Source organism: Hylaeus anthracinus, unplaced genomic scaffold (assembly GCF_026225885.1).
Source record: "Hylaeus anthracinus isolate JK02 unplaced genomic scaffold, UHH_iyHylAnth1.0_haploid 4, whole genome shotgun sequence".
NCBI classification, from domain to species: domain Eukaryota; kingdom Metazoa; phylum Arthropoda; class Insecta; order Hymenoptera; family Colletidae; genus Hylaeus; species Hylaeus anthracinus.
In genome coordinates, this window is record NW_026535289.1 from 10,832,573 (window position 1) to 10,859,222 (window position 26,650).

General features: G+C 42.0%; 1 protein-coding gene across 1 annotated transcript in view; it reads right to left on the reverse strand.

Moving 5' to 3' along the window:
* Positions 1–453: 453 nt before the first annotated feature.
* The window catches only part of LOC128894836 (serine/arginine repetitive matrix protein 2-like), a 189,526-nt gene continuing 163,329 nt past the window's right edge, over positions 454–26,650 (reverse strand). The window contains exons 8-11 of the mRNA XM_054156848.1: positions 7,867–8,461; positions 6,243–7,185; positions 4,485–4,632; positions 454–670 (exon numbers count right to left, since the gene is read on the reverse strand). Coding sequence (XP_054012823.1) covers positions 454–670; positions 4,485–4,632; positions 6,243–7,185; positions 7,867–8,461 — 1,903 coding nt within the window. The remainder of the gene's footprint in view (positions 671–4,484; positions 4,633–6,242; positions 7,186–7,866; positions 8,462–26,650) is intronic.

A 26,650-nucleotide genomic window follows, 5' to 3' on the forward strand; every position in this document is an offset into this window, starting at 1 on the left:
TTACGCGCGAGGTCAAGCAGTATTTCCTGACTCAGGATTAGAATGAGGTCTTCTTGTTTCATTCCTCTAACTGGGAGCTGAGCTAGGTAGTTCTATCTTGAGTTAGCGATACCTTGAGATGGTTTCCACATTCCATAAAGTAAACTACGTGGCATCTAATGTGTGCAGCATCAGATTCGATTAAATTTCTTGTAGTATCAATCTCAAAGTGATATAATATCTCTTCTATTGAGTTATTTAATCTATTTGCAACAAGACAGTTGAACAAAAATTTACCTAAATAAATAAATATTGACATAAGAAATCTAAGTTTCACAATCTGAAATGTTACTTCGAAAAGTATCTAAAAGAAATTTTCTTTGAACAAACCCCAAGAGCAGATCATCCTAATTTCTCCAATTCCACGTGCAAAGATTTATGCATGGCAGTAAAATAAATGAAATGAAAGGATTCTTATACCTTCTTTTGCCTGAGATCAAGGCTATCCGTGGGGATGACCGAGGGAGCATCCTCTTGACGCATTAGACCCTCGACCGTCACATCTCGCGAGTATCTGGTCAGGAACCTGGCTTTGCCCTCGGACGTGGTGAAATACGCCGACGTCGGTGACAGAGGGCTGGTCGAGTCGCTCGACAGCAGAGTGACCGGTGCTGAAGGTATCGTTTCGTTCCTGCAACAAGCCATTATCGTCGGTAAATCTTCTCCTTAGCCTCCTCGACGTGACATCCTCGCGATGTCCGTGTAAAAATTATCCAGCCAATTCGTGATCGTGTAGGACATGGGTTGCATCACTATCATGACTCGCGGGCTGAGTCGTTCGGCACGTTTCGTGGAGGAAGAGGGACCGTCGCTGAAATGATTTATCGATCGTGGTGTCGTGGACGCGTCTCGTCTTTGCAAGATGCGGAAAAGATGGGGGGGAGTCCAGTCGCGTTGGGATCTACTATGGAAATACGGTAACGCTAGCAATAAATTGTCTAAGTCTTTGAGATACGTATAAACACATAGTGTAGAAAAAAATGTCTGGATTAGGTTTGAAATGTTACCACAAAAAGTGTCTAACAAAAAAGCTCTGTTCATTTCCTTGGAATTAATTCTCAAGAAACGATCCGAGTGCCCAGTCCTCTAAGTTCGCAGATAAAATGGAGTCTAGGATCGATAATTTACCGGGGAATGCGAGTTCATTCGAGATATCTTTATCGTGCGTGCGCGTCGACCGAGAGTGACTCTATAAAAGAGGAGAAAGTGATAAAGAAAGGAAAGCGGAGTAAAGTGACCGCATCAAAGGTGGTTCAAAAAGCAACCACGCCGATCGGTTGGCTATTACGTTGGCGCCCGCTCAAGAAGCTAGACGAGCATAATTAATGAAAAGCGGAAGCGGAGGCACCATCGTAAATGCCGCGACATTCAACAGTATTAGGCACCTATTTAACTTTGAAGTGCATGTAATTGGACATCGGTCAATTTCACGGACGGCATGAATGTGCAAGTTGCTTTAGAATGCATTCGAGTATTACTTTCGATTAAAATATGGATCATACTTTAAATACCGTGAATAAATTTTAGAGTTTTTATAACTTTCATATATTTTGTATATTTATATTTGTACAGTACATTCCAGAAGCAAAGAATGACTCACAAAGAATGTAGTACATGAGAAAATTCTATAAAAACTATAATTTATAAGAAAATTCCATAAATGCTATCGTTTCAAATATTTTAGTATAAACAAATACAAGTATGAAACTGTCTTTCTCAATCCTTGGCCACTCATCACTACTGATAAAGAAACTAGGTAAGCATACGTGTCTAATACTTTTGAACACCTCTGTACCACGCGTCTTATCGCGCGCCGCGTATTCAAGTGGCCATCCTCGTCGTCGTTTTCGAAAGTTCCCGAGTTTTTCATGGAGCGGCAGTGGCAGCTCTTCAACTACGAGTTTCCCTAAAGAAAACGAAAGAACTCAATAAACTTCTGTCGCAGTTTACTGTAGCGCGTTTTCAACGCGGAACGAATCCGAGCGGGTTTACGACGGCTAATTTTACGACCTATCGCGAATCGGGGCCTGCCGCGAGGGATCGATAAGATACACGCGAAAGAGGAAAGTCTCGATGTACTTCTCCGAATGCACCGCTGCCATCTTTGATGTTCTCACGCGCGATCGACGCGAAGCCGGGAACGATCGAAACGATGTCAACGCTCGTTCGTCGCAGACTGGCGAGCAAAATGATGCGTAGACCACCGAGTAGCCAGGCCTAACAATATCGTTTATGGTTAGTTACGCAACAATCTTGCGCCTCTGGTACTTTCTCCAGGCGCGTGCCAACGGAAATATTGTCCCCGATCGGCGGGGACGTTCCAGAAGGAGAGGAAAATCACTTTTCGATTTAGATAAACTATTTTCGAGGTGGATGATCCAAGAGTAGGGATCCTTGGATCACCTGGAGAGGAACACAAGATACTCCTTAACCTTTCGCACTCCTAGGTCTATTTTAGTATGAACGACTGGCAATCTTAAGGGCCTCAGTTTTGGATATTAAAGGTATTTCTTTACCTAATGTCAATTCTATAAAGAATGTAGCTTATAAGTAAATTGAACAGGTATTTTAATTTACAAGGAAATTCTATACATAGCTTGTAAGGATATTTCATAAATAATGCAGTTAATAAGGAAATTCTCTAGTTTAATATAGGACACAAAAAGTAAAGATCAAACATTATAAATACACGAGTTATCATCGTCGATCTTAAGAACCTTCGTAATTACACAACATCGTCAATTGTTCGACTTGGAGAAAAATACGAACGAAAAGTTACGAGAAATAAACATATCGTACTCTGTTCAGCCGTTGCGTTATGATTCATAAGCAACGGTTCGCTGTTGAAAAACGACAATTAAATCACGGCTCTAATGGAGGCTCGTTAATGATGCCTGGCCAAGAGTCTCGGGATCTACGCCCACGTAAACGTCACTCATTGGACAATTAAGGATCTCCGCGAGCAACGGTCCCCGGCACGCGACCTCTTTAGCCACGTGTCGAGGATATCTCTCCACGGTGCACCGTGAAAAGATGGAAGCCTCCTTGGCACCGTTTCCAACGGGACACGACCCCCGGTTATTAATCGGACCCACGCAAATTCGCTTAAACGGGCGCAATAATAAACCACCTGACTGGAAATGCGAAAAACACGAGGAAACCACGACAGCCAACTATCCTTCGTGTTCTTCGGTGAAAGTGCCAGTCAAGGCATCGCGTGGAGCAACCAGGTATGAAATATCGACACGTCCCGTATCGCTCGGGACGATCAGTTAACATTTATGTAACGATAATAACGAAAAATTCCGCGGATAGGTGCACGAGGAAAATACAGATACTACGAAACGGTTGTCGCGATAGCGTGCCAAGAGTAAACGACGGACTCTCCTAAATTTGTTTACGAGAAAATAGATCAAAAATTTCCAAGATAATTAACGACGAAAAAATGTACACCTATCTAAAATAATAATATGGCGAAGAAAGTGTTTAGTCGAGAAAAGTGAACCTGTACGTGCCTTGTAACATGTGGTATCCTTAATCACACGTCTTCGCAGCCTTTCCCGTGTTGTGCAATGGTATTAATCATTACATCTGACCTTGATAACTGACGTGTAATCTACCCTACTATGATTGTGAACACTTTTTACTGGAAGCTAGATTCCTATAGAGAGGTAGCCAGATGTTATCAGTCTTCTGTGCAACGTGTGTGATTATTATCCAGCGAGAACGATGGAGTACAGTAACGAGGAAAAACTAGTAACGCTTCTCATTTATGAGGAGTGCAGCCGTAATGCTCTAATGGCTGAGCATTTAACCCTCTCGGAATTTTTGCTGTGGGTTACGTTCGAAGACAGAATGTGAAAGCGATAGTAAGATATTTTGACAGAATCTCTTTTATTAATTATTCTGTGTTAAGTTCATTGAATACGTCGCCTGGTGTACGATTGGGGAAGTAAGTAACAGGGTTGTACTAAAATAAATTGAAGGTGGTCTTGATCATTATCGAGAAGAATATACACATTTTTATATACAAGCTTGGCACAACAAAGCAGTATTACTATTATTATTATTCATAACCAATTTCCAGAATTTAGTCGTTCATAAGTTAACGATGTCAATAAAATAACGTTTCCTTGAAGACAATAATCACAGTATATATTGTTTGCCTCTAACGTAAGCCTTTCATTTTATACGTATCTCCATAATAAAGATGGCAAATGAATAAAAATATGGAATAAATTGCCCACGCCCATAGGTGCAGCCGCAATAAATAATTCAATTTGCATTAATTTCCAATGGAATATTCCCCTCCCCGTCCAAATAACAAAATAAACCTCCGTGGCTCCTGCACCTCGCTTCCAAGGAAACAGACCAGTTCCCATAATAACACATTCCCAAAAGGCCAGCAATTATTTTAATTACGTATACGTTAGGCTCGGACTCACTTTTTCTCGTCATCGGATCCATTTTCAGAACACGGGGTCGTCGGCTCCTCCAGGGATAGTCGGCGCCTCGGTCTGGGCAGCAAGGTCGCCTCCACCCTGAACAAACCGGAAACGTAGTCGGTGGGCTTCTTGTGCTCCGGCGCTGGAACTGATAACAACGAATGGTTACACGCGTTGCTCGTCCCCTCCATCTTCCACGCGCCTCCACGCTCCAGGAATCCTCGTGGCGGCTTGGAAGCCATAACGTGCACGCGTTCAATATCGCGGGAGCGCACCGACGCCGTAATTGAATAACGCGGTCGTTCAATGAGTTAGTGCTTATTAAAACGTAGGGTCGTCGCCCTGGTCGCTGGACTCCTCGCTGATGACGCATGAGAGATTCTACGGGCGCACGATATCGGTCGTACGCGTGTAGGGGGACGGACTCTTTGTTTCGAGTGATTTCATTAAACAAATACGTCATAACGAGGCCAGCTCTACTTTGATCTACTATCGTTTCACCTTGTGGGATGGATAACTGGTGTCGATAAGACTCGATGAATCTATTACTTTGAAGATAGATACAATTTATATAGTTGATGGACATGACGATGGACTCTGACAAGTTAGACATTAGAATTTCAATATTTTAAATTGTAATGAAAAATATAATGTCATTCCAACAAATGTTATATAGGATTCATCTATTTAGAGCTAGTTATTCTAAACTACTCTGAAATACAGATGATTATTTTTCCAACCAAGAATATCCAACTGCCATTTTTCCACCAGCAATAGTAAACAAGCTATTCGAGTCGATCTGTTCTAAATCAGATCTCTCCACTCTGAATACGTCCAATATCGTACACATCCTAAGTTAAACAGCTTCACGCTCAAGTGCCTTTGAACTACATACGACGACTGGTCCGCGTGTGTGCAAATCAGAGGGGGCGCGTAACAACGAGAATAATAAAAGCCTCGTGCAGGTAGATCGAGTCTGGCGACGACATTAACCGCACTAAATCCATAGGATTACTCTAAGCCATCGAGAAACGACGACAGGGAATTCCGTTAACAGCCATGTTTGGGTGGCTTTTATTAGACGTGTTCGACGCGAACCCGGGTAATCTGGGATTAGACTAAGCCGAGAATTAAAGTCTGCGTAAAGCGTGCAAGATACACAACGACGGCGCGTAACACTGTTCCCTTACGAGCAAACGAGCTCTTTCATCCCTGGCTCGTAAACTCCAATCTGCTTTCGTTCGCCTCCACGGTAGCTACCGGCGCGTTTCCTTCCCCCACTGTGAAGGTAAGTTTATAATCGCAGATGAAAAGTTTATAATCGCAGGTATTGGTGGCTCGAACACTATATAAAGGAACTTCGATGAAAGATGAGTGAAAACGTTGGATGCGAATTGTATCGAGATCTAGCAAAGGGAAGGTCAGTGGTGGCAAGCACAAATTTCAATAAAATGGCTTGGTGGCGGATATTTATTGAAGAAGACTGTGTATGAGGTAGTAGATTCGGATAAGCATAAACTGATGAGGAAGTAGAGGTCGAAGGTTAAGAAATTTCACATGGTGGATATGCTTGTGATAGGTTAGTTGTGAAAGGTTAATTATGTTCACAAATACTAACTAAGAATGATCGTTAAGAATCTATAGTAGCATAACCCTTACAGGATAAAAACACCTGCAAGAACCAGGTGCTCAGCAAGAATCGCTGATATCCTTACCTGCTTCCACGCATTTAAGGACAAAGCTGGGTACTAAACTCACCTAATAGGGGCACCAGTTTGTCGTTAGGGTTAAGTTGACTGGCCAGATCTCGACCTAGCTCCTCGCACTCGATCTCCTCTGGCAGTTTCTTCCGACACAGCTGAAGTTCCTGGCTCTTGGAGGAGACGTCGTGGTCCATGGGTTCCAGGATGTCAGTCTGCGAGGCGGCGTCGCTGGTAGGCGCGTTCACTCGAAGGACTACTTCGGTGCGTTGCAACAGGGTCAGCCCTTCTATTCCCGGCTGAGGAGACACGCACGGCGACGTAGGCGCGGATTTGTCACCCTCGATCGGTGAGTTTCTCGACGACGAGGAGGAGGACGCTTTGGAGGCGCTGGAGATCGAGGACGTTGAGGACCTGCCTCCCGACCTGGACTTCGAGGACGAGGACGATCTATCCACTCTCAGCTCTATCTCGTTCGATCGTGCATGAGTTGGCGAGCTAGATCTGTTCGAGGAACCAGTGTTGTCCGTTTGGGTGGGGCTGGAGACCTTCCTATTGATAGGTGATCCATCGATCTTCGAGAAGCTGCTGGACAAACTGCGTGGCGACACTCGAGGATCGGACGATCTGCTCGAGGACGAGGAACTGGAACAGCTTCCGGACCGTCTTGGAACCGCTCCCCTGGGACTCTCCCCTTCGATTCTGTTGGGCGATCTAGGCGGCGAACTCGTCGGCGGGGGCGGCCTCTCGATGGTCGACGTCTCCACGGAGCTACGCACCTCCTGTCCGCGCGACCAGCAAGTGTCCGTCGTGATCGTCATCGTCGTCGACGTCGACGACGTCGTGATGCACGTGGTGCTGGTCGACGTGGAGTGCGCTCGCTTCTCGTTGCGACGGTTCAGCAGCTCGATGTTCTGCGAGGTCATCTCGATCGTGGCGCTTCGCTCGCGGAAGAAGTCCTCCTCCACCGACGAGGGAACGTCCACGCTGCGGGACAGCTTCTGGAACCGAGAAGATATTTGTGAGTTTATTTATTCCTGGTACATGGTAGACAGGTGCGACACGTTTTGTTTGTGATGGAATAATTTGTATTCGACACTTCCAGGTCTTAAGCTCGTGAAAGGTCATCTTCATCCGTCGGCTAGATAGAAAGATACACTTGGAAACATGAAACCTACCATTCAATTTAAACAAATTTCTTCGATAGACATAGAGGGTACGAATATTTATGAGACTGACTGTATATGTACTAGCATTCTATAATTCGGAAAGGAAGATGCGTGTGTGTTATCGATCTGCGTAAACAGCAAAGGAGCAGACCGTTGTACGAAAATATTAGAGGTGACGGACTTTCAACGGTAACAGGAAATACGTTGCATGATTTGACTGGGTCAGTTGACGACATACTCAGTAAATATTAATTTGTTCAATTCTGCATCATTTTGTATCGAATTTTCACTGAATATATATTATAATTGTTTTTTTATTAAAATGACCGCGTTTCATTATTTACCTCTCAATAGAAAGATGGTTCAACAATTTCAAAATTTATGAGTGATACTCTTTTGGGCACATTTAGTAGCTTTATATAGTTAATAACATCCCTAAGACCATCCCTAAAGCCTACATCTTAGTTATGAAAATACCTTTGCAGCGAAAACTAATCCCAAACGAAACGTTACCTCTCTGTTCTGAGGTAGGGGTTCGCAGCTAGCAGCCAACTTCCTGCGTTCGCGTTCCAGCTGTCGGTTCCTGTCGTTCAGAACCTCGACGCTCTGAGGCGACAATCGCTCCCTGCGCTCGTAATCGTGCCTCTTCTCCTGCTGTCTCTTCTCCAGGTGGTGGTGGTGATGATGATGGTTATGCTGATGTCGATCCTCGTGAATGTCGTTGTTATTGTTTTCGCTGGTACGCGACCTCGCCTCGCTCGCTTGGAGTTTCTTGTTCAACTCGTGCGAAAGCTTTCCGATCACCTCGTTCGAGTGTTGTTGCTGTTGTTGCGCGGTGCGTTCCTCCAGTCGGTGATGAAGAGCGTCCACGCTGTGCGACTTCGAGAGCTCCGGCTGCTGCGAGTGGTGATTGTTGTGATGGTGGTGATGATGGTGCTGCAACGGATGATGAGGGGTGACGCGCAACAGAACGGGATCGTCGTGATCCCGCGGTGGCGGCCAATCCTCTAAGCGAGACGTGGGTGACATGGTCCTCTTGTAGCTGCCCTCGCTGTCGGGCGCTCCACGCTCTCTTCGGTAGGCCAGGTAGGAGGCCTTCGATTGGCTCCTAAAAAGAGATAATTGGATTCGTTGATTAGGACAGTTCGTGCTTTCGTTACGTATGGATACTTGGAAAATTAGAGAAAGAGTCAATTGAGCCGTGCATTGGCCAAATCGATTCGAACAGATTAAAAACGTAGAAGTTGCGACTTTCGATGGACTTTATTTATTATAGAAACCATTTTAGTAGAATCAGCTAGAAAGTGTTATCAGACACTGGAACTTTTGGAGAAGATCTCGCGAAACTTCCCGAGGTTTGGCATCTTGTAGTTTGTAAATAAATGCGAATTCTGCAATATGAGAACATAAACCTCTACTAATTTCACGTGCACTACACTACATTTCAATCGTATCAAAATCTCTGAACTCTATTACAAAAATCAATCGACTAGAACTCTCTCGTAAATTCATCCCCAATTCCTAACGAATTTCTCCGCATCTTCCATCAGAAATCTGAGACCCCCAGCTTACAAAATCTTTCGCTCCTATCATATTTAACACAATCTTTCGTTTTTCATGCTACGATCACGTGTACACTCTAATTTAACGTTCCTCGTCAGGAATCAAAAATAAATGAGCGAAAATAGAGCGACGAGACGCCGAAACACGCAGACCTGTACCACTCTCTATCATCCGAAAATAAATAGTCGCATCTGGTCGTTACGAACTGGCAACACAACGCACAACCAGCAAAGTTATACTTGAATTTCCAGTCCGCGCCCGCCGAGAATCGAGATCGTTCGAATTTTGATGAGGTTCATTCGTATGGACGACGACAGGCGGGACCGGCTTCTCTCTGATTCGATCGTTATCCGAAACGTATTGTCGCGGCTGGTGGATCGGGATGGCGGTAATATTCGTTTCAAGCACGATTTTAATGCCCGACCACGTAAAACACCGACCTTCCATGCTATTCGTGCGTCTAAACACGTGACTTTCCACGGTGTTCCACGCGTTGTTCGAGGGAAAAGTGAACGAGCTCGAGAATACCCAATTTCTTTCGAGCTGGTTCTTGTCTTTTGCCGAGGGAATCGCGTTCACTCTTCAAAACACAACGGGACAGTCGTTGGAGTGTAAAAGTCTGTGGAAAAAGTGTCACGGTTCTTCTGCAACTTTTACTTCATCGAATTCGTTCTATTTGCATACTCTTTCGCATTAAAATTGGGATGTAAACATGTCTATCGTGTCTATTTAATCCCCGTTTCTTCCATTGTTTATTTTATCCAAAATATTCCACTCACTTATATTAATAATTGAAGGTATCGAGTGTGGTTAAATGATTTTTTCCAACTACACCATCGACTGGCGATAGAAATATTTGTTCGGCAAAATTACTATTGGCTCTCTGCTCCATAAAGTAGCGAATCGTAACTGTCTACAAAGTGCGCACTTTCCTCTCCGGAGACGCACTTTCCAATGATGCTCACCGTAACTTGTCCACGTATCTTAGAGCCAATTCATTGCAAAACTTTCCTGGCGACCCAGTATAAATCATCTCGCGAGCAGAACGCCCGTGCATAAATAACTACACAAACTAACAGAATGGAAATTCTCCGGCGATCGCGTTTTCCTCGCCAATTAATTCATTGTAATTTATTGCGATATACTCATTTCAACGCGTACTTAATTGACACGTAATTATAGCCCTGGAATACTGACAAAGTTAATAGAACGCTCGGCCGCCGATGAAACACGTTCGCTGGTTATCTTATCCCTTTCATTCGATACAATTTATTTCCATATCTCCAATCGTGCATGGGATTGGCGTTTTGTCGAATGGATTCGCGATTCCGCGGAACGAAACGGAGTGTTCTTTGGCCGAGAGTAAAAGCGAACCATTGTTCGGGACGCGTTACGAAATATTACCGACGCATCCCAGATGATTAATCGAGAGGCGCGATTGATTAATCGTCGGTCGTCGCAGCGGGCATCCCAGCCCTTCTGGTAGTTACATCGTAATGCGAATGACGCTTAATCGAGACCGGATGCGGCTGTCGGCGGCGCGCGTTACGTGAATTTCAACGAGCGTTCGACTTCTGGGAATTCACGAAAGGGTCACTCCGCGGCGAATCGATGAGTTTCTGAATTAGAGGCCACGGATTTTGACGAAATTGGAATATTTGGTGGTTCATGGAAAATTGTAGGGGGTGTAAGTCAGCATTTTGTTGGCTTTCAATTCGTTTAAAAAATAGGGGACGTCAAAGTTTGCAATATTTTATTATTCACGAGGTAGTACGGTGTCAAATTGATCACTGTCGGTGCTAGACGTGAGAAAATTTTATGAAATTGATACATATTGTACTATACATAAAATTAAGGAGGGTTTAAGTAATCATTTTGCTGAGTTTAAATTTCTTACAAATATACAGAACGTTAAAGTTCGTGATTATAGACTTTTCTATCTCCTATCTCCCTGTTTTGTTTTTATTTTCATTGGTAAGGATTAACCCACCCCCTAATTCCACGTGAATTCCAAAATAGTCAAATTTCATGAAAATCTCTGACCTCCAGTACAGGTGATACTTTCCCATGCGATTTTCGCGGAAAACGATTCGATCTTCGCGGAAAGCAAATAATGATCAACGCATGATCAGATAATGCATTCGTTCGAGACATAATTACGTAAGGTGTGTCTCACGTATCGTGCGAAAGCTATCGGTATCCTCGAGAAAAGTGTAACGTCCGTCGCTCCTGCGAGCATGTGAAACATTTTCTTAGAAATACTTTTTCTCGTCTCGGAGGGAAGAGAAGAAATCTTTCGTTCGTTGGGCAATCGCTCTCTAATCCCGCAGTAATACTCAAACGATCGTTACGTACGTTACTTTTGAACGGATACATATTTTCGTCCACGCAACACGCTGCGGCATCTTGAATTACATGCCGGGTACTTTAGGACACGTGATAATGGACTTTTAGATGGCGTTATGTATGAAAACCAGTTTAGTACGGAGTTTTGTTTAGCACGAAGTAGCCATAACTGGTGGTTAACTATGGTTAATGGTAAGTACGTTTGCTTAGATTTGTGGGAATTGGAAAGTGATGAATGAGGAAACTAATCTGCTAGATATTTGTGGTAGTTATGTATAGAGTAAATTGACAGTGTAAGAATTGAGTAGTGACGATGTAAGAATGTTAATGAAATTTGGGAAACGATGTAATACACATCCCACATAAATTCCACAATTCTTTAATAACCATTCATTTGTATGCGTCTCGTGCTGTTTGAATTTATTTCCAATTGCTAAAATTATTGGAAATATTTTATCACATGAGGATAAAATTACAGAGATATTTCACGTCGATTATGGCATATTTCAAGCTTCACGCAAGTAGATCACTGCTTTTGTCGATTTATTATTAACTCAGGTAGTTGCTTAGGGGAACCACGCATCGATCTAACTTCGAATCGCGTGATCGACCTTCCTACCAGCCAGTATCCGTGTCAAATTTGTATTAATCGAATCTGGGCTGGCATTGTAATGCCATGTCTGTCAGAATATCGTCATTGCATGCCGGATTTACGGTAGCAAAACGCACACATCGAAACACGATCGTGTAACAAGAGCAACGCGAAATCCGGTCAAATGAACTACGCCTTGAAGCACTTTCCTCGATTAATCGATCAAGATCGACTGGTTGAATCGAGCACGGCTTTGATCGTGTTTACACATAAAAATTCCGATCTCCAATAACACGTAGCCGTCCCTATTGCATTTTTATCGAACTATCATATTCCACACTTCCACACAATCACGATATAACTTGTTTCGTTTATTGCAGATTAATATCGCGACTTAGTTTAAAATTGAGTTGATGGTTTCTTTAATAATTATAACAATTTATAATAATTGTAGTCTGAGCAACCATTGTTAAAATATAAGAGCCAGAAGTCTTTTAAAAATAAGTGATTCATTTATTAAAATTTCAGAAAATTGTGTATAGTGTAATTGTAAATGCCGTTTCGAACGTTTTTTACAACTTGTTTAGGCTACGATTATTATGAATCGTAATTCCGCTTTCAGTGGTAATATAAATTTCGCTTTTTCGCACCGCGATATCAATTCCCATGGTTCTTCTATTAAGTATGCCAGAATCAGCATGCTAATAACCAGTCTGTCTAATACTGTTCCAAGAGAGTGACAATCGATAGAAAATCATTTTTACGCGAAACTCATCGTGAGTTCGCGTTTAGAGAGTGGTGCTTCTTCGTGGAAACATCTTGTTCGAGATTCACACGCCAATTTCGCACCGGAATGATCTACTCGCGACGCGATTTCTGCCCTGTTCTGGCTAGAATCGCGCCTACCTGACAACCAGCGGAAAAGAAAGTTTTTACCGTAACGAGGTGGCCCCGGCGAAGGACGAAAGTAAAATTCGCGGTTTTGATTCTAATCACGCGGACAGGTCGACACGATTTCGCGACCTTCCATATTCTCCATGGCTTTGTTTACGCAAACTTGACGAGAGAACAGGTTGACACAATCTTTCGTTCGACCTTGGATCTCAATTTCTTGCTGTTTCGTGTCGAATTCGACAGTTGCGAAGTTGCTCGACAGATTGCGAATTAAAATCTTTACGTTACTGCAGGTACAAATACTTCTAATAAAGTGAGTGTATATAGTTTGTCGGTGAGTTGAATAAAAGACAGACATTTTTCTAATCAATAACTCAATAATGTGAAGTGATTAATCTAACTTTTAAAATCGATTAAACATCATTTTTCATAATGAATGTTTCGAGTATAGTATATGGCTCACTTCAGGATACAAAGAAGAAATTTAAATATCTAAGCTGTTTCATATTCGAGACAAATATATTTAGACCGAAAATTTTCGCGATTCAAATTCGTGAAGCACGATTGCTCGAAAGCAGAACGATACATTTCGATTAATGTAGTCCACTGGAACGGTGTGTGTTTCTCTGTACACCCGCGGAGTAAATTAGCCGCTTTCGATGAACGGTAATTTTAATTCGACGATATTCGATAGTTCGTTCTTGCGACAAAGTGTGTCAAGTGAAACGCGATTCGTCAAATTCGAAGGCGCCTGTACAGACTTATCGCCAATCGCTATTATAAGGCTGGTGTTCTTGCAGTTGAAACCGTTAGGGGCTTTTAGGTGTCAGACGTGTCCATTTTGAAGACGACACCGACGTTTCGATTCTATGCGCGCTGCTCCTCGTTTTTCAGACGAACACGTGACTAATTGAAAACTATAGTGATCAATGATCGGTAACGTGAGCATGCACAACTTAAATAGACGGTTAAACGGTTCGTTTGCGTACCTGACGAAGCTGAATGGAATTCTTATGCTACTGTCATGTTAATTATTTGTTTATTGATTGAGCGAAAGCTTAATATGATGTATGCGTAGAATAATCAATGCAAAGGACAGCTTTAGGAAAAAAATTCTTTCAGTTTCATACAGGTTCCAGTACTTTTAGTTATAATTTTTATATCGATCGTATTCAACTGACACATTCGATTCAAAAGTTACTCAAAGTCCAAGTCAAATGTCAAAAATACTAAATAGATTAGATATACTGATCACTGATTTCATACTATTTCCTGTTACATGACATGTGCTTATTAACGAACCCTCGAAATTCCGTTTTGCGCTTCGCGAAGGTGTAACGCGCCACCGGAGTTAAAAGTTACTTCGAGCAACGACCGTACGTAACAACTTTACACACACGAAATCCCCTTTCCGCGACACGTGTTTCTCCTCGTTCTTCCTTTTTTCTTCCCTCGTCGAGCGAAGATAATTATCGGCGAGGATAACGCGCATGCAAGGGACGGGAAAGACGAAGCACAGCTTCGATGTACACTTCGATTTTTACAGGAGACGGAGGGAGAAAACGTATCGTCGCGTTTCTCATACGCTAGCTGCCCGATCGAGGGCTTAATTAAGCGAGCGCGGAAGAGACTGCCGAAGCGTCGTACCAGTGGTGCGCAACCCTCTTCATAATTACATAAAACAAAATAAAATGTTACACAAGTCGGCAAAGGAATCGCTGAATTTTGCAATTCGTTGGAAATATAAGTGACAAACATTTTTATGTCTTTTTCTAGCCTTTCTTTTCTTGTGTACCATGTCCATAAAAATAAGCTATAATATGGATTGGCAGGATTGAAAATTAAATATTCGTTATGGTTGACGTGGCATGCGAAAGGGAAAGAAACTTGCTTCGTTCGAAACGCGAATCAATTTATGTAAAAAATACGAGTCACAACTCTCATTCGTATACTTTAAATAAATGCACTCTTTTACAAGTACATTCAGCAGTACGTAGAGCCACGAATAAGGTTTTTTAATTAAGTCGAAGACAGATAAATATTACGATAATATTATGCAACACGCTGTATCTTCATTAAAACCAAACGTTAAAGAGCTTGCATTTTAGATTTAATGTTATCTCATAAAATCAGTGGAAGGCAGAATAATTAAAAAAACTGCTTCATGAATGAACAACATATTCGATAACATTACGAAGCAGAATTTCTCTCTCCTTAAATATAAATTAAAAATATCGTAGTCCCAGAATATAATACAGACAGTATACCCCGATATTAAAACTTTTTTTTAATTTGACATTGCTAACCAAATAAATTTGACGAAAGGACACTTATTGCGCCACTGCCTTCTCAGAGGAGATTTTCTCGAAGAGGAAGTCTTAGCTCGCGCCTAAAAACGATTTATCGATTCTCCCCAAAGATTAATGGCGCGATTAATCGCGGGTTACTCGTCGAATACGAGCAATTTCGAAAGTTAGCCGCGGTTTCCTGAACGCCCAAGTACCACACGGAACGATTATCGGTGCCCCGCGAATTATTAGTATCGAATTCCTCTGTTTCTTCTCGAATCGTGTTCGGTATTGTTCAATCGACGTACCGCTTTTTCGCTGGGCCCCGCAAAGAAAATACCGTGACCGGTAAAACCTCTGAAAAAAAAAAAACCACCTGTTGCGTAAAGCGAGCGACTTGGCCGAGCGTTCAGGCGAGGAATTAAACCTCAGAACCCGAGAATCGTGTTCCGTTGGAAAAATCGACAGGACAAACGAGAGCAGCGTGGCGAATCGTGACTTGTAAGGACGAAAGTCGGACAAACGGAGTGAATTATCGATAAGGATCGACTTCTGTTTGACCAGTAGCAGGTTTGCAAAACGCTGTATCGGTGTAATCGATGACCAACGATGGATTTCACGGCCGGTCGCCTCCACTTTATATGGCGGATATATTATAGGTATCCGTATGGTCGGTATCGGGTCCCAGGAAGCTGATAAGACCCGTGCAAACATATTGACCCTCTCTTGAAACTTGCGTATCTTTGACTCGCACTGTAGACACCGTGTCTGTGATGGATCGATATGATATCGAAACGAGGCGGTTCGTGTAGAATTGAACCTACTATATCTCTTGAAGGACTTTTAACGATAACGAACATTATTGAACTCTTTAAGAATAACTTTGTGATTTCTACCGAAGAATGATGTACAATATTTGTAGCTGCTTCCATGAAAATTTCTCTACCAAATGTGTGTCTTTGATGATATCCATGTTTTGAAATATTTGATATATTAATAATTAATTCATAGAATTGATTTTGTAGAGAATCTCCACTTCGACTGAGAACACTTATGTGACACTATTGAAGTTGAAAATTGAGCGGTAATTTATTACGATAGTCCACCTGGCCCCCTTATCTCTATTTTCAATTACTTTATGGTGGTCGAACACGTCACGGATTAATGTTATTATGTTAACCCACAAACAAGATTACTTCCGAAAAGTTTTAATAAAACGTCTACGAGGAACAAATGATTATCGAAGCGTCGATCGTACAGATAGCGTGCATACCTGCAACACGGCTCGGTAGCCTGAAAATTGGAGCGGTCATTAAAGTCCACAAATCCGCGCTGGAATTAATTACCCGCATAATCTTTTATTGGCGGAGTCTAGACCAATAACTTTCGAATAAATTGCAGTCGGAGATAGTGAAACCATGCACAACGGTAAGCACCAACATTTGTATGCAGCACGGAGAAGGTTTAAAACTCCAATTTGAACGCGCATGTACGATTAAGGTCAAGACTGAACCCACGTTAAGAGACAAGAAGAAGAAAAAAGGCAATTCGTCGTTGTCGTATCTCGTGACGTCATTGGATCCCTTTTGACGTCATCGGAGCCCGTTGAACCACATCAAATTTACAAATCCCCTTCAAATTTATTTTATTTAGCATCTCATTTCCAAAGCAAATATTTCTAATTTTTCAATAAAAAAAAATCTGTCACCCATATACGGCTGGTCTTGAGGTCACCGTTTCCATATTTTTTTGTTTTTTTTTAAAGACATACATAAAAAGAGACTCGGCTTTAATTTCAGAACCGTACGAGCCAATTTGAAAATTCCTGAAGCCTACTGTCGAAGAATATTATTTTCATGGACCTAATTCATGATATAATACGGCCGTTTTCAGTCACGTTTACGTGCTAGCATAAATCGTGGTAGCTTGTTACGAAAGTAATGCGTTTCGAGCGTTTCTTGTCGATGGGGGCAGCGGATATTAAAGAATAATTTACGAACGTAACGAAGATAGGCGTGGTGCGAGGTGCTCGGTTTTTTTCCGTTCGCGGAGATATCGATGATCGGATATCGCGCACGGTGATTCCGCGTACGTCGATTTTTGTGGGAGGTATCGGCTCGCGAGCCAACGCTGGCGAACATCGATTATCCTTGTACGTGTTTTTCACGGATTTCCGTTCACGTGACGCGTGTAACGAGACTCCTGCGGGACGCTATCGTCTCGATCTGGCGCAATTAGGTGCGTGGATAATGTTCTTTTATCGTGGCCAGATTACGTGCGCAGGGTGCATTGGTCATGGCTCTTGCAATCGGGATTTTAATTCGTTCTGTTCACATATAACGTTCGTTGATCGGCGAAAATGTGAAATTTATATGAAAACTTGTTTTAATTTTTTTTTGTAGAAAAAAATTGATAACTCATGATGGCGGTTTCATTCGAATTATATTTCTTTAATTTATAGAATTGTTATCTGGGAATTAGAGCCTTAAATCTGTTTGATAACGACTTATTTATTTGAAGATATATAGCCTATGATAGATAGAGTGTAGATTTACTGAAAATTCCTAAAGCTTTATAACTGTGACACCTGACAGATGCTCGAGAGATAATCGATGAACAATGACTCTCCTTGGTAAATTTATTCGCGCAATTTTTTCTTATTCAATTAGACACGCGACAAGAGAGGAATTAATTACACGAGCTTATCAAAAATAGAAGGTTGTCTTCCTCGTGTTTCATAAACACAGGATAAGATTTCCAATGATAACGTAAACATGGCCCATGATCGCGGACTGACGAAGAACCGGGAGGACTCTGTGTGTGTAACTGTCGAGCGGAAATGACGTAAATTCTAATACAAGTTACAAACTGGCTGCGGGAATCTTTAGGTTCTGGATAAGTCACTTACATAAATAGAATTACTTGCGTAAGGAAAAGTGGAAGAACCTGTCTACATATACTTTGATTTAATTTGCAACGTAATTGTGGTTTTAATGTTTGTGCGATTACATGACAAATTGGAAGATAGTAAAGTATTTATTTATGGAACATGTTATTATTGAAATTGTAGACATGTTTCTTCGTTTAATTTTTAAAAAACGACCTGTTTGTAAATTCATATATGTATATATATCATGTGTTATAATGCATTTACTCACACAGTTTTTCATATCAATTTTTGTGTAAATTATAGAAAAGATTTTATAGATGTAAAATCCAAATAAAACAAAAATAAAACTATTAAAAATATGCGAACCTTACCTATGACTATTATAAAATGAGTTATTACAGTTCCATACGAACAAACTACTCCAAATTGAAAATATCGAGTTCCTAGGAAACATTCATATCTAACGAATCGTCGTTACGCGAGATAAACGTCGTCGAGCATGAACGTTACGTCAGCTATGCGTGGAATTCGCATTCGAACGAAAGCAATCTAGCCACTTCAACGTAAATTAATAACTGCACGACCAATTAAACGCGTGCTGAGTGGAAACGAGAGTTTTCATGTTTTTTGGAAATGCCAGGAATGTTTAAACTTGATTTGCTCGTTTATTAGGTCGGTCGTGTATGTCGCGTCGTACACATAAATTTTAACTAATTAGACGATCGCCTCTAGGAATATGTGAAGAAACAGGAAATAGAGTGCGGTTAATATCGCAGAAGCGGTAGTCGAGTGTCTTGTTGCTTTAATTGCAAAAAGCCAGCGCTTCTTAAAGTTTACATTCCCAGGAAACGCGAACTAAAGAGGTGAAGAATTGAAGAGGTTAAATTTTCTACTTCGGAATGCTCAATTCTTCAATAGTGAATTTGCATATACGTGCGATGATCGAATGACACGGTAGTCGAAGTCTGTCGATAAAGTAACGTTTCCACTTGCAGCGAGGCGACTTCGCGAACGCTAAGTGGTATTAGCTCATCGCTGTCAGACACCTGCGCATCGAGTCGAGCCGCGGTGCATATAAACTTTACGACACGTTCCAGATGATTCGCTCGGATCCTTTTCCGTCACCGGATACGACGATCGTCGCAACGATCCCTTTGAACGAACAAACTGTTGCCTCGATGCCGTCGTAAATATTAAATTGTTGCACTTCCTCCGGTCGTTTGTCTCTCTTGCACTTGTCGCCGGTCGCGCGCTGGATAGAGTTACGCGTGATTAAACTCGGTTCGAGTTAATTAGCGAGGTGTCGTAATAACCGATCGGCAGTCCATGATCTACCGGTGACCATTAACTATACTATACATCGTATCTTAATAGCCGCAAATAAACCACGCTATTATTTTTAGCGTGCAATTTGCTCGAGCACTCTACGAGTCTATTGTCATGGCGCGGTGTGTAAATTTGCAAGAAGGAACTTTACTTTGTTCAGAATAGATCATTACGATATTTTTCCTGAGATAGAAGATAACTAAAGATTTGACTTTATCTGTTATCATTGTTTCTGTACATGGGCCACTGGCTTGATATCGAGCTTAAATTTGACAGTAATTCGTTGATTCAACCAAGAATTATCGACTACTATTTTTGAACTTGAAGATATTGATTCCGGTATCGAATCTTAATCTTGGCTGATTAAATCAGTTTAATTGCTCTAAGAATTTATATTTGAAAGATAGTTAACCTTATTGCTTTTTTTTCTTAGTTTGAGTTACTTTCACTTGGAAATGAAACAATCATGATGGTTTAAGTATCATTCTACTACTGCCAGTTTCTATAGATAATTTCTGTGCATCTTGTGAAGTATTAATGTGGACACAGCTTGGGAGACTTCGACGCATGGCAAAGTGCGAAAACCTTGCGTAATATCATCGCATTAAGCCATCTTAAAATTCTCTGCAGACTTAGCTGCAACTGTGACGAACGTGCGGAATTATTTTCCATCCAGAGACAGCCAAGACGCAGGGGCTTCGATAGAAACCGCTCGTGGAAGCCTTAAAATGCTCCAAAGAATTCGATCCGATGCAACACCAACAGCTACCTCGACGAAATCGCGTTAGAAATGATCGATCGCGATGGTTTCCTGGCGGATCGCTTTCTACGTTGGAAAATTCTATTCAAGATGGGTCATCGCCTCGATGCAAAGCGATCGAATGAGTCTCACGTGGCCTATTGTTTTCGGAAGAGCTGCAGGTGTTAACTGAGGGAACATGCTTGGTAATGGGAGTTTCAAAACTAAACCAGGATACACGAATACACAATGATATAAATAATTACAGAGTCGAAGCCATTTTGTCTTGGCATTCTGCTTCGAAAGGGTGTTTTCAAAGGCTGGACACATTTGAAATGTCAGCAAGTATACTTATTTTTCCTCCGCGTGTTATTTCAATTTGTATAAAATGTTTTAAGACTTCACTCCATTATTCTCACCATTTTGCGCGAGTGCTTGAATTGATAACCGTGCAAATGATCGTAAATTGCTTTCGGTCGAATTTCGTGTGGTCAGCCAGGTGTTCAGTTTAGGCAACTCGATACACGAAAAGCTAATTAGACTCTCTCGAGGTAACTTGTAACTCGGTGACCTTATACAGCGAGCCTAATGGAAGTCATGGAGGGCAGAAAGCGAAAAACTACTTTTTGTCTCCCACAGGATGTCCTGTAGACCTTCGAGACTTGTCGATTGTCATCTCCGACGTGTTCAGGAAGAGAAACGCTTGAAAACATTTAGCTCTTCCGATGAATTACACAAAGTACACAAAAATCATTAGAATTTCAATAACACATCCTAGTTAATTTATATGCACACATTTTGATCAAATTATATTTAAAATATCAGTGCTGGATAATTCTTCTTCTTTATGAAGGTATTAAAAATGCATAAAGAAGAACACAGCGAAAATTGGAATCGTCTCTCAAACTTCTTTTGCTCGAAGGCACCATCAACAGACCAAAAAATCACTCAACTATTATCTTCTGATTACTCAAGTCACATTATGGACCCCATCCTACCACAGCTACCCTATTACAATTTTTCTCAGCCAGAACATCGAAGGACAGCACGCATTGACGTCACAACTTCCCATCTCGAGGACTCGCGATGCTCCCAATGTCGTCGAGGTTGCGACAAGCCCACGAAAACACCGATAGCTCGAGTGAAACTTCGTGTAGCTTTTGCCCGGAAAGTAGGTAACCTTCGTTCGCTCGCCATCTCGAAAAATGCGTTTCGACTCCAGTGTACCGGATGAAAGTGCGCGACTGCGTGCCGCGGTGCGAGAGTAACCATCGGTTACGATACACATCGACAGGAAACACGACCACAATCGTATAATTTTTGTACGAAATTTTGCTACGCACAAAACTTACTGTTCGACGCGCGGTTCGTCGAATCGAGTATCGAAACAAGCCCCGACGAGGCGCGATTTACCTCTCGTCGATGAACGGATGACACGTCGTTTCGTCGATTTGTTTCGCCCGTTTGGTTTTTCTTCGCCTTTGGTTTCGCCTCGGAAGCTACGGTTTTCGACCTCCGCTTCGCGGAAACCACTTCTGCGGCCAACGTACTTGCGTCTTCACTCCTCCTACTCAACTTGGAGCACCTAGGAGTACTGTTATGAGTGGCAGTCGGTGAACAAAAGGCCGCCATAAGCTCCAGAGAGCAGGTATTCTACTATTTTCTCATGGACACTCGGCGTGGCAGCTATCGCGAACGAATCATGGGTATACGAATCATCGAAGCTGCCGTGTCTCACGAAAAAGAAGTTATGTCATTAGGTGGTAACGATCTGCCGGCGATCAAGGGAAACGATCCTCGATGACGCTGCACAGTCGCGTGTTCTTTGTTACGAGCGTTTTGTCGCGATTCGAGTTTTCACAGGGGTAAGAAGCAACGGGAGAAGGAAAGGAAGCTTTGCAATAGCATTTTGCAACACTTTCCCACTGTCACGCTTTCATGATACTTCAGCGCCTCTATCGAGATTCGCGATCTTGCATTTTTATTCCGATTTAAAAATAGGAAATGGAGCCACTCCGCGATGTAAATCTTACTTTCTTCCGTGAAATCGAAACCTGGGGATTCCTCCAGAAAATAATGTAATACTTACGATAGGTTTGCAGTTTTAGTTTAGTAACCCTAAGAATTATTCGCTTTAGTTTCAATTATTTTAAAGAAATCTTAATTGGAAGAATCCTTTCAACTCGTCATTGCGTTCTATGAGTATTTAATGACTCAATCGTTAAAACAAACGAGCTTCCTTCATTATTTCCTTGAACACCGCCAAAGCATTTGATCATTCTAAATCCCATTAATATCATTACGCGATTCCTGGGAATCGCACACGTGTGCATCCTGCGTGTAATCTATCAGCGTGCGTCATTCCTTTTTAATCGCAGCTCACTCCAAACTACCGGTTCGCGTTCGTCACTTTCTGATTTTAATTCGGCAATCCTCGTCGACGCCACGAACACAAATTCAAATTGTCGCGATAAGAGAGAACACCAGCTCGAAACGCGTATTTTCGCGGATCGACCATCGCTTATTTTCTACTCAAGGCCATCCCGTGATTCATGCTCGTTTATGAAATGTAATATGCACCACGCAGACGAATAGCGCGACTGTTGCACTCGTAATAACGCATTTGGTGACATCATTCAACGATTACCATACGTGTTCGAATACCTTGAAGAGGGCGTAGCTGCGGGTTTTCGTAACGAATGGAAATTTGGGTCGAGCTCTCGATTTCTCGTTTGCTAGCTTCTGCCATCCATGGGCGAAAACATCCGTGCATTCTGTTTTCGTTTTCCGCGAAATCGACAATTATTGTAAACGTACCCAGGGTCGGGGTTAATTAGAACAGATCGCTGGAACCTCGTTCGTCACACTGTACTTATAGAATTGAGTATTTTCTGTGGAATTTATGTATTTCGAGTAAAGTATAGAAATTAATGCAACGCTAAATGAACGTATAAATATTTAATTAGATAGATGTACCAGTGATTGATAACGACCCAGTGATCGATACTTTCAAGATTTTTAGGTATGGACATGCCGACTCGAAGGTTACTTTCACTATTCTAAATTGTCCATTGAAAACGCCGTATTTACTTATTGTTAGCTAGAAATCCGATGCAAGTGTCGCATGACTGAATTGAACAAAAAAGTAACTCTATCGCATCGAAGAAGTGGGACAATAAGCTTCGCGGTTATAATGCTTTCCCTCGATGTCAAGATAAGTTTGTGCAATCTTGCTAATTTTATCGAGAAAATAGAGTGAACAGTGTTTCAAGTCGGTAGCTTTCTTTTTATCTTTTTGTAATCGATTCAAACTCTCCTGGATTAATACTATTAATACGGGTGATCGTCAGGTGTGCAATCTTCTTCGCAATTTTCTTCATTTATTAAGTATTAAATTAATCGAAGGCCTAATTTATTGCTTAAAGCCTCTTGAAATGTGACATCAATAATCATTGCTCGGAGACCGAACTTCAAAGCGGTGCTGCGAGAATATATGACACAAGCATTAAAACAATAGAAGAGTTTTTATATCATTGCAACGTGTTTTCATAATTCAAAGCTAACTTTAAACACCATAAAAATAGAAACTCGATTCCTTTTTATCTCCAAAATGAGCTCCGCTTGATTCAAAGTATCCTCTTAACGAAGACAAATGAAGTTTCCCAATTTTTGTCCAGAAGATGAATGGCTCGTCGCCGTGCCAGACGTATCGACAGATAACGGCGCAGCAATATTTCAACCACGATCGGCTTTGTTTCCGTGAAAGTCGGGCGATAAAGAATGCCCAAGCATGGGAAGCGAGGGCCCCCGTTATCGGCTTATCATACCCGCATGACAGGCGTTAACGCGTCGTTGTCGCAGGTACTTACGCTCGCCGCAGGTAACGTATTATCCACCAACTCCGAACACGGTCGCTCATCGTTCTCGCGTGCGACTCCCTGGGCAAAAATCTCGTCAAAGGTCGCAAACGCGGTTCGTCCTTTCATCGCCGCGGTTGACCTCGATTAATTAACTCGCAGCCTTGTTGCACCGTGCACGAGAGCATGGGAAATCCTTAGCAGGAAATTCAGGAAAAAAAGATTGGAAAGATTTAGTGCCCCATTCGAGTTCAATCTCAGGGTCCCCTTTAATTAAATACGACAACTGGCTGCTCGCGTTTCGAACGGCAACGCTTTATGGGAATTAAAGGAGCGAAAGAAAGGAGGCGAGCAATAGTCTGTCGCGAGATACATGATTAAGCGTTGCAAACTGGTAGATTAATAACACGGTTGCTTGGCTATCAAAAGCGTGAACTGGGGTTGTTGATAGAACGCAAGAAGAATTTCTACGATACGCAGTTTGGGATGATTTATTATAGATAGTATAGCAGAAACAATGTCAACTCATCATTAGAGACCACCACTTTCCCTGCTGCTAGTTTCGCCAATCATGAGTTTTACTTTTTTTTTTGCCTTTGTCAGATTGTTTTTTTATTGAGAAAACTGATAACGTCTACTTGTGTATATAAAGTAAAGATATGAAGAGATGAGAACAATAATCTCTTTTTATTACACAATTAACGTAATCATATTTCTATATAAGCTTCTAAGAGTATCTGATAGAATAATTGAATACATCGCTATTAAACCGCTACTAAATTGGTCTTTCTCTATTTTCTCAGGAGCAAATTTCCTTTGTCCAGCGAATAAATAAACTCGAAAACGATTATCCGTGCACTTGACATACATTCTCATCGCGACAAGCAGCTTCAACAAGCGGCTACAATTTTCCTTATTATATCATTAAACGCAGCGTAACGTAGCGGTGCCGGCAAATAAATTTGTAATGGTTTTTACGTAATTGGACGATCATCGTCGGGACAAGCCACGACACGTTTCACCGTGATATAAAAAAAAGCGTGTTTACCAGCTCAGGCAGCAGGTACACAATGCGAACACGTGCCTCGTCGACTTTCACGCATCATAACTGGCGCGATCGCCGATTTCGAAGCGTTCGAACCGAAGCGGTTAGGAGGTTACTCTCACTGCCTGGACGGAAAACGAAGACGCGCTTTGGGAATTTTTTGCGAGGAACGTACAACCTCGAACGAGCTCAAATTTAAATGTTGCAGAGGACTTTTTCCTACACTTTGGTATTTTTTTAATGTTGAAAATGTGAATACTGCGAAGCGGCAAAATTTGCTGAAATATAAGTTTGGGAAGAAAGGACCTTATTAGTTGTGAAGTTAAAATCCTATCCCTATCTGATAAAAAAAATGATAATTTCAAAGAGGTGTCTACGTAGTTAATATCAAATGATAAAATCAGGTCATCTTCAAAAGATAATTACCGTACAATTTCTCTAAAAGAGTTTCTTACGTGTAATAAACACGACTATAAGTTATTGAGATACAATACAGAAAGTCCTCGGGATAAGAGCCCGTTACACGAAGTATCTCAAAAAGACCAGCCAAACAATAACGTGGTAGGCTTCGTACGTATCTCTACGACGTCCATATGTTTGCACAAGATCATGAAATAGATAGAGAATAGGTAACCTCGAACAAAGCAAAGTATCCCCGCTACTTTACACCCCACTCGTAACTAAATAAGCGCACACCCAGAAATTCAGCTTCGCAGAATCATATCTACAATAAAATCTAAAATGACCGTACTCGCATACCGAACTAACAGCTTCGACTATCTTTTAGATGACATTGCAGAATCGGAGCCGCGGTAACAGTCACCGGGTCGGTCAGGAATTCCTGGCTCGCGTTCACCGAGTCCTCGCAGACGTATCGATGACATTCAAATGACAATTCGAACGCTTCGAGCGACGTATTTGTCGAGGTGAATCGCGCCAGATAACGCCTGTCGATCGACGAAGCCCGATGGCAAAAGTGGTACTACCAGAACCGCTATGTTTGCGAAATCATTCCGTCGATATATCCACACCACCATTACGCATCCCGGTAATTTCATTTGGACGCGAAATCGCCGTGTTTGTGCGACCAGTGTAAACAGAGTCGACGATCGGTTTCGTGTCCTTGGCAGAGGTGCGAACGGCCGTGAAGAAGCCGCCTCGCACAGGTAGCCACCAGAGGCTCTCGCGTTACGTATTCTGTTAAACGGCACGGCGTGATTCACGCCTGACCCCAGGGGCTCCACGAGAGAGCTAACCGCCATAACGGTTTCGACGTCGATTAATACGTAATGGACTCCTTAATTGGTGGACGACACGTAACACGCGTGTCTTGCGCGGTCTAACCTCGCGGAAGTCCATGCTGGAAAGAGCTGTAACAATTCCCACGCCGTGAATTAATCGGCCCGTTAATGGACACTGTCTAGCTTTTTCCTCTCTTCCGCTATTACTCGCCGCGTTGGATGATTCAATACAGAGAGGCGTGCAAAGCTTGATTGAAATGTTTGGCAGGTCCCGAACAAGCACTATTTTACTGTGTTTCGATTCTAGAGCCACATTTGTAGAATCTAAAGACACCAATAGTAATTGAGCTTTAATTTAAAGGTATCGAGTTGGATATAATCGATGTCTAGACTGAGGATTTCGATGGAATTTTTAAATTGGGAATTTTAAGAATCTAAAAATACCTTTTTCAATCTCTTCCGCTGTACTTATAAATTATTTCGAAATTCTCAATTCAAACATTTGTTATCTTAGTT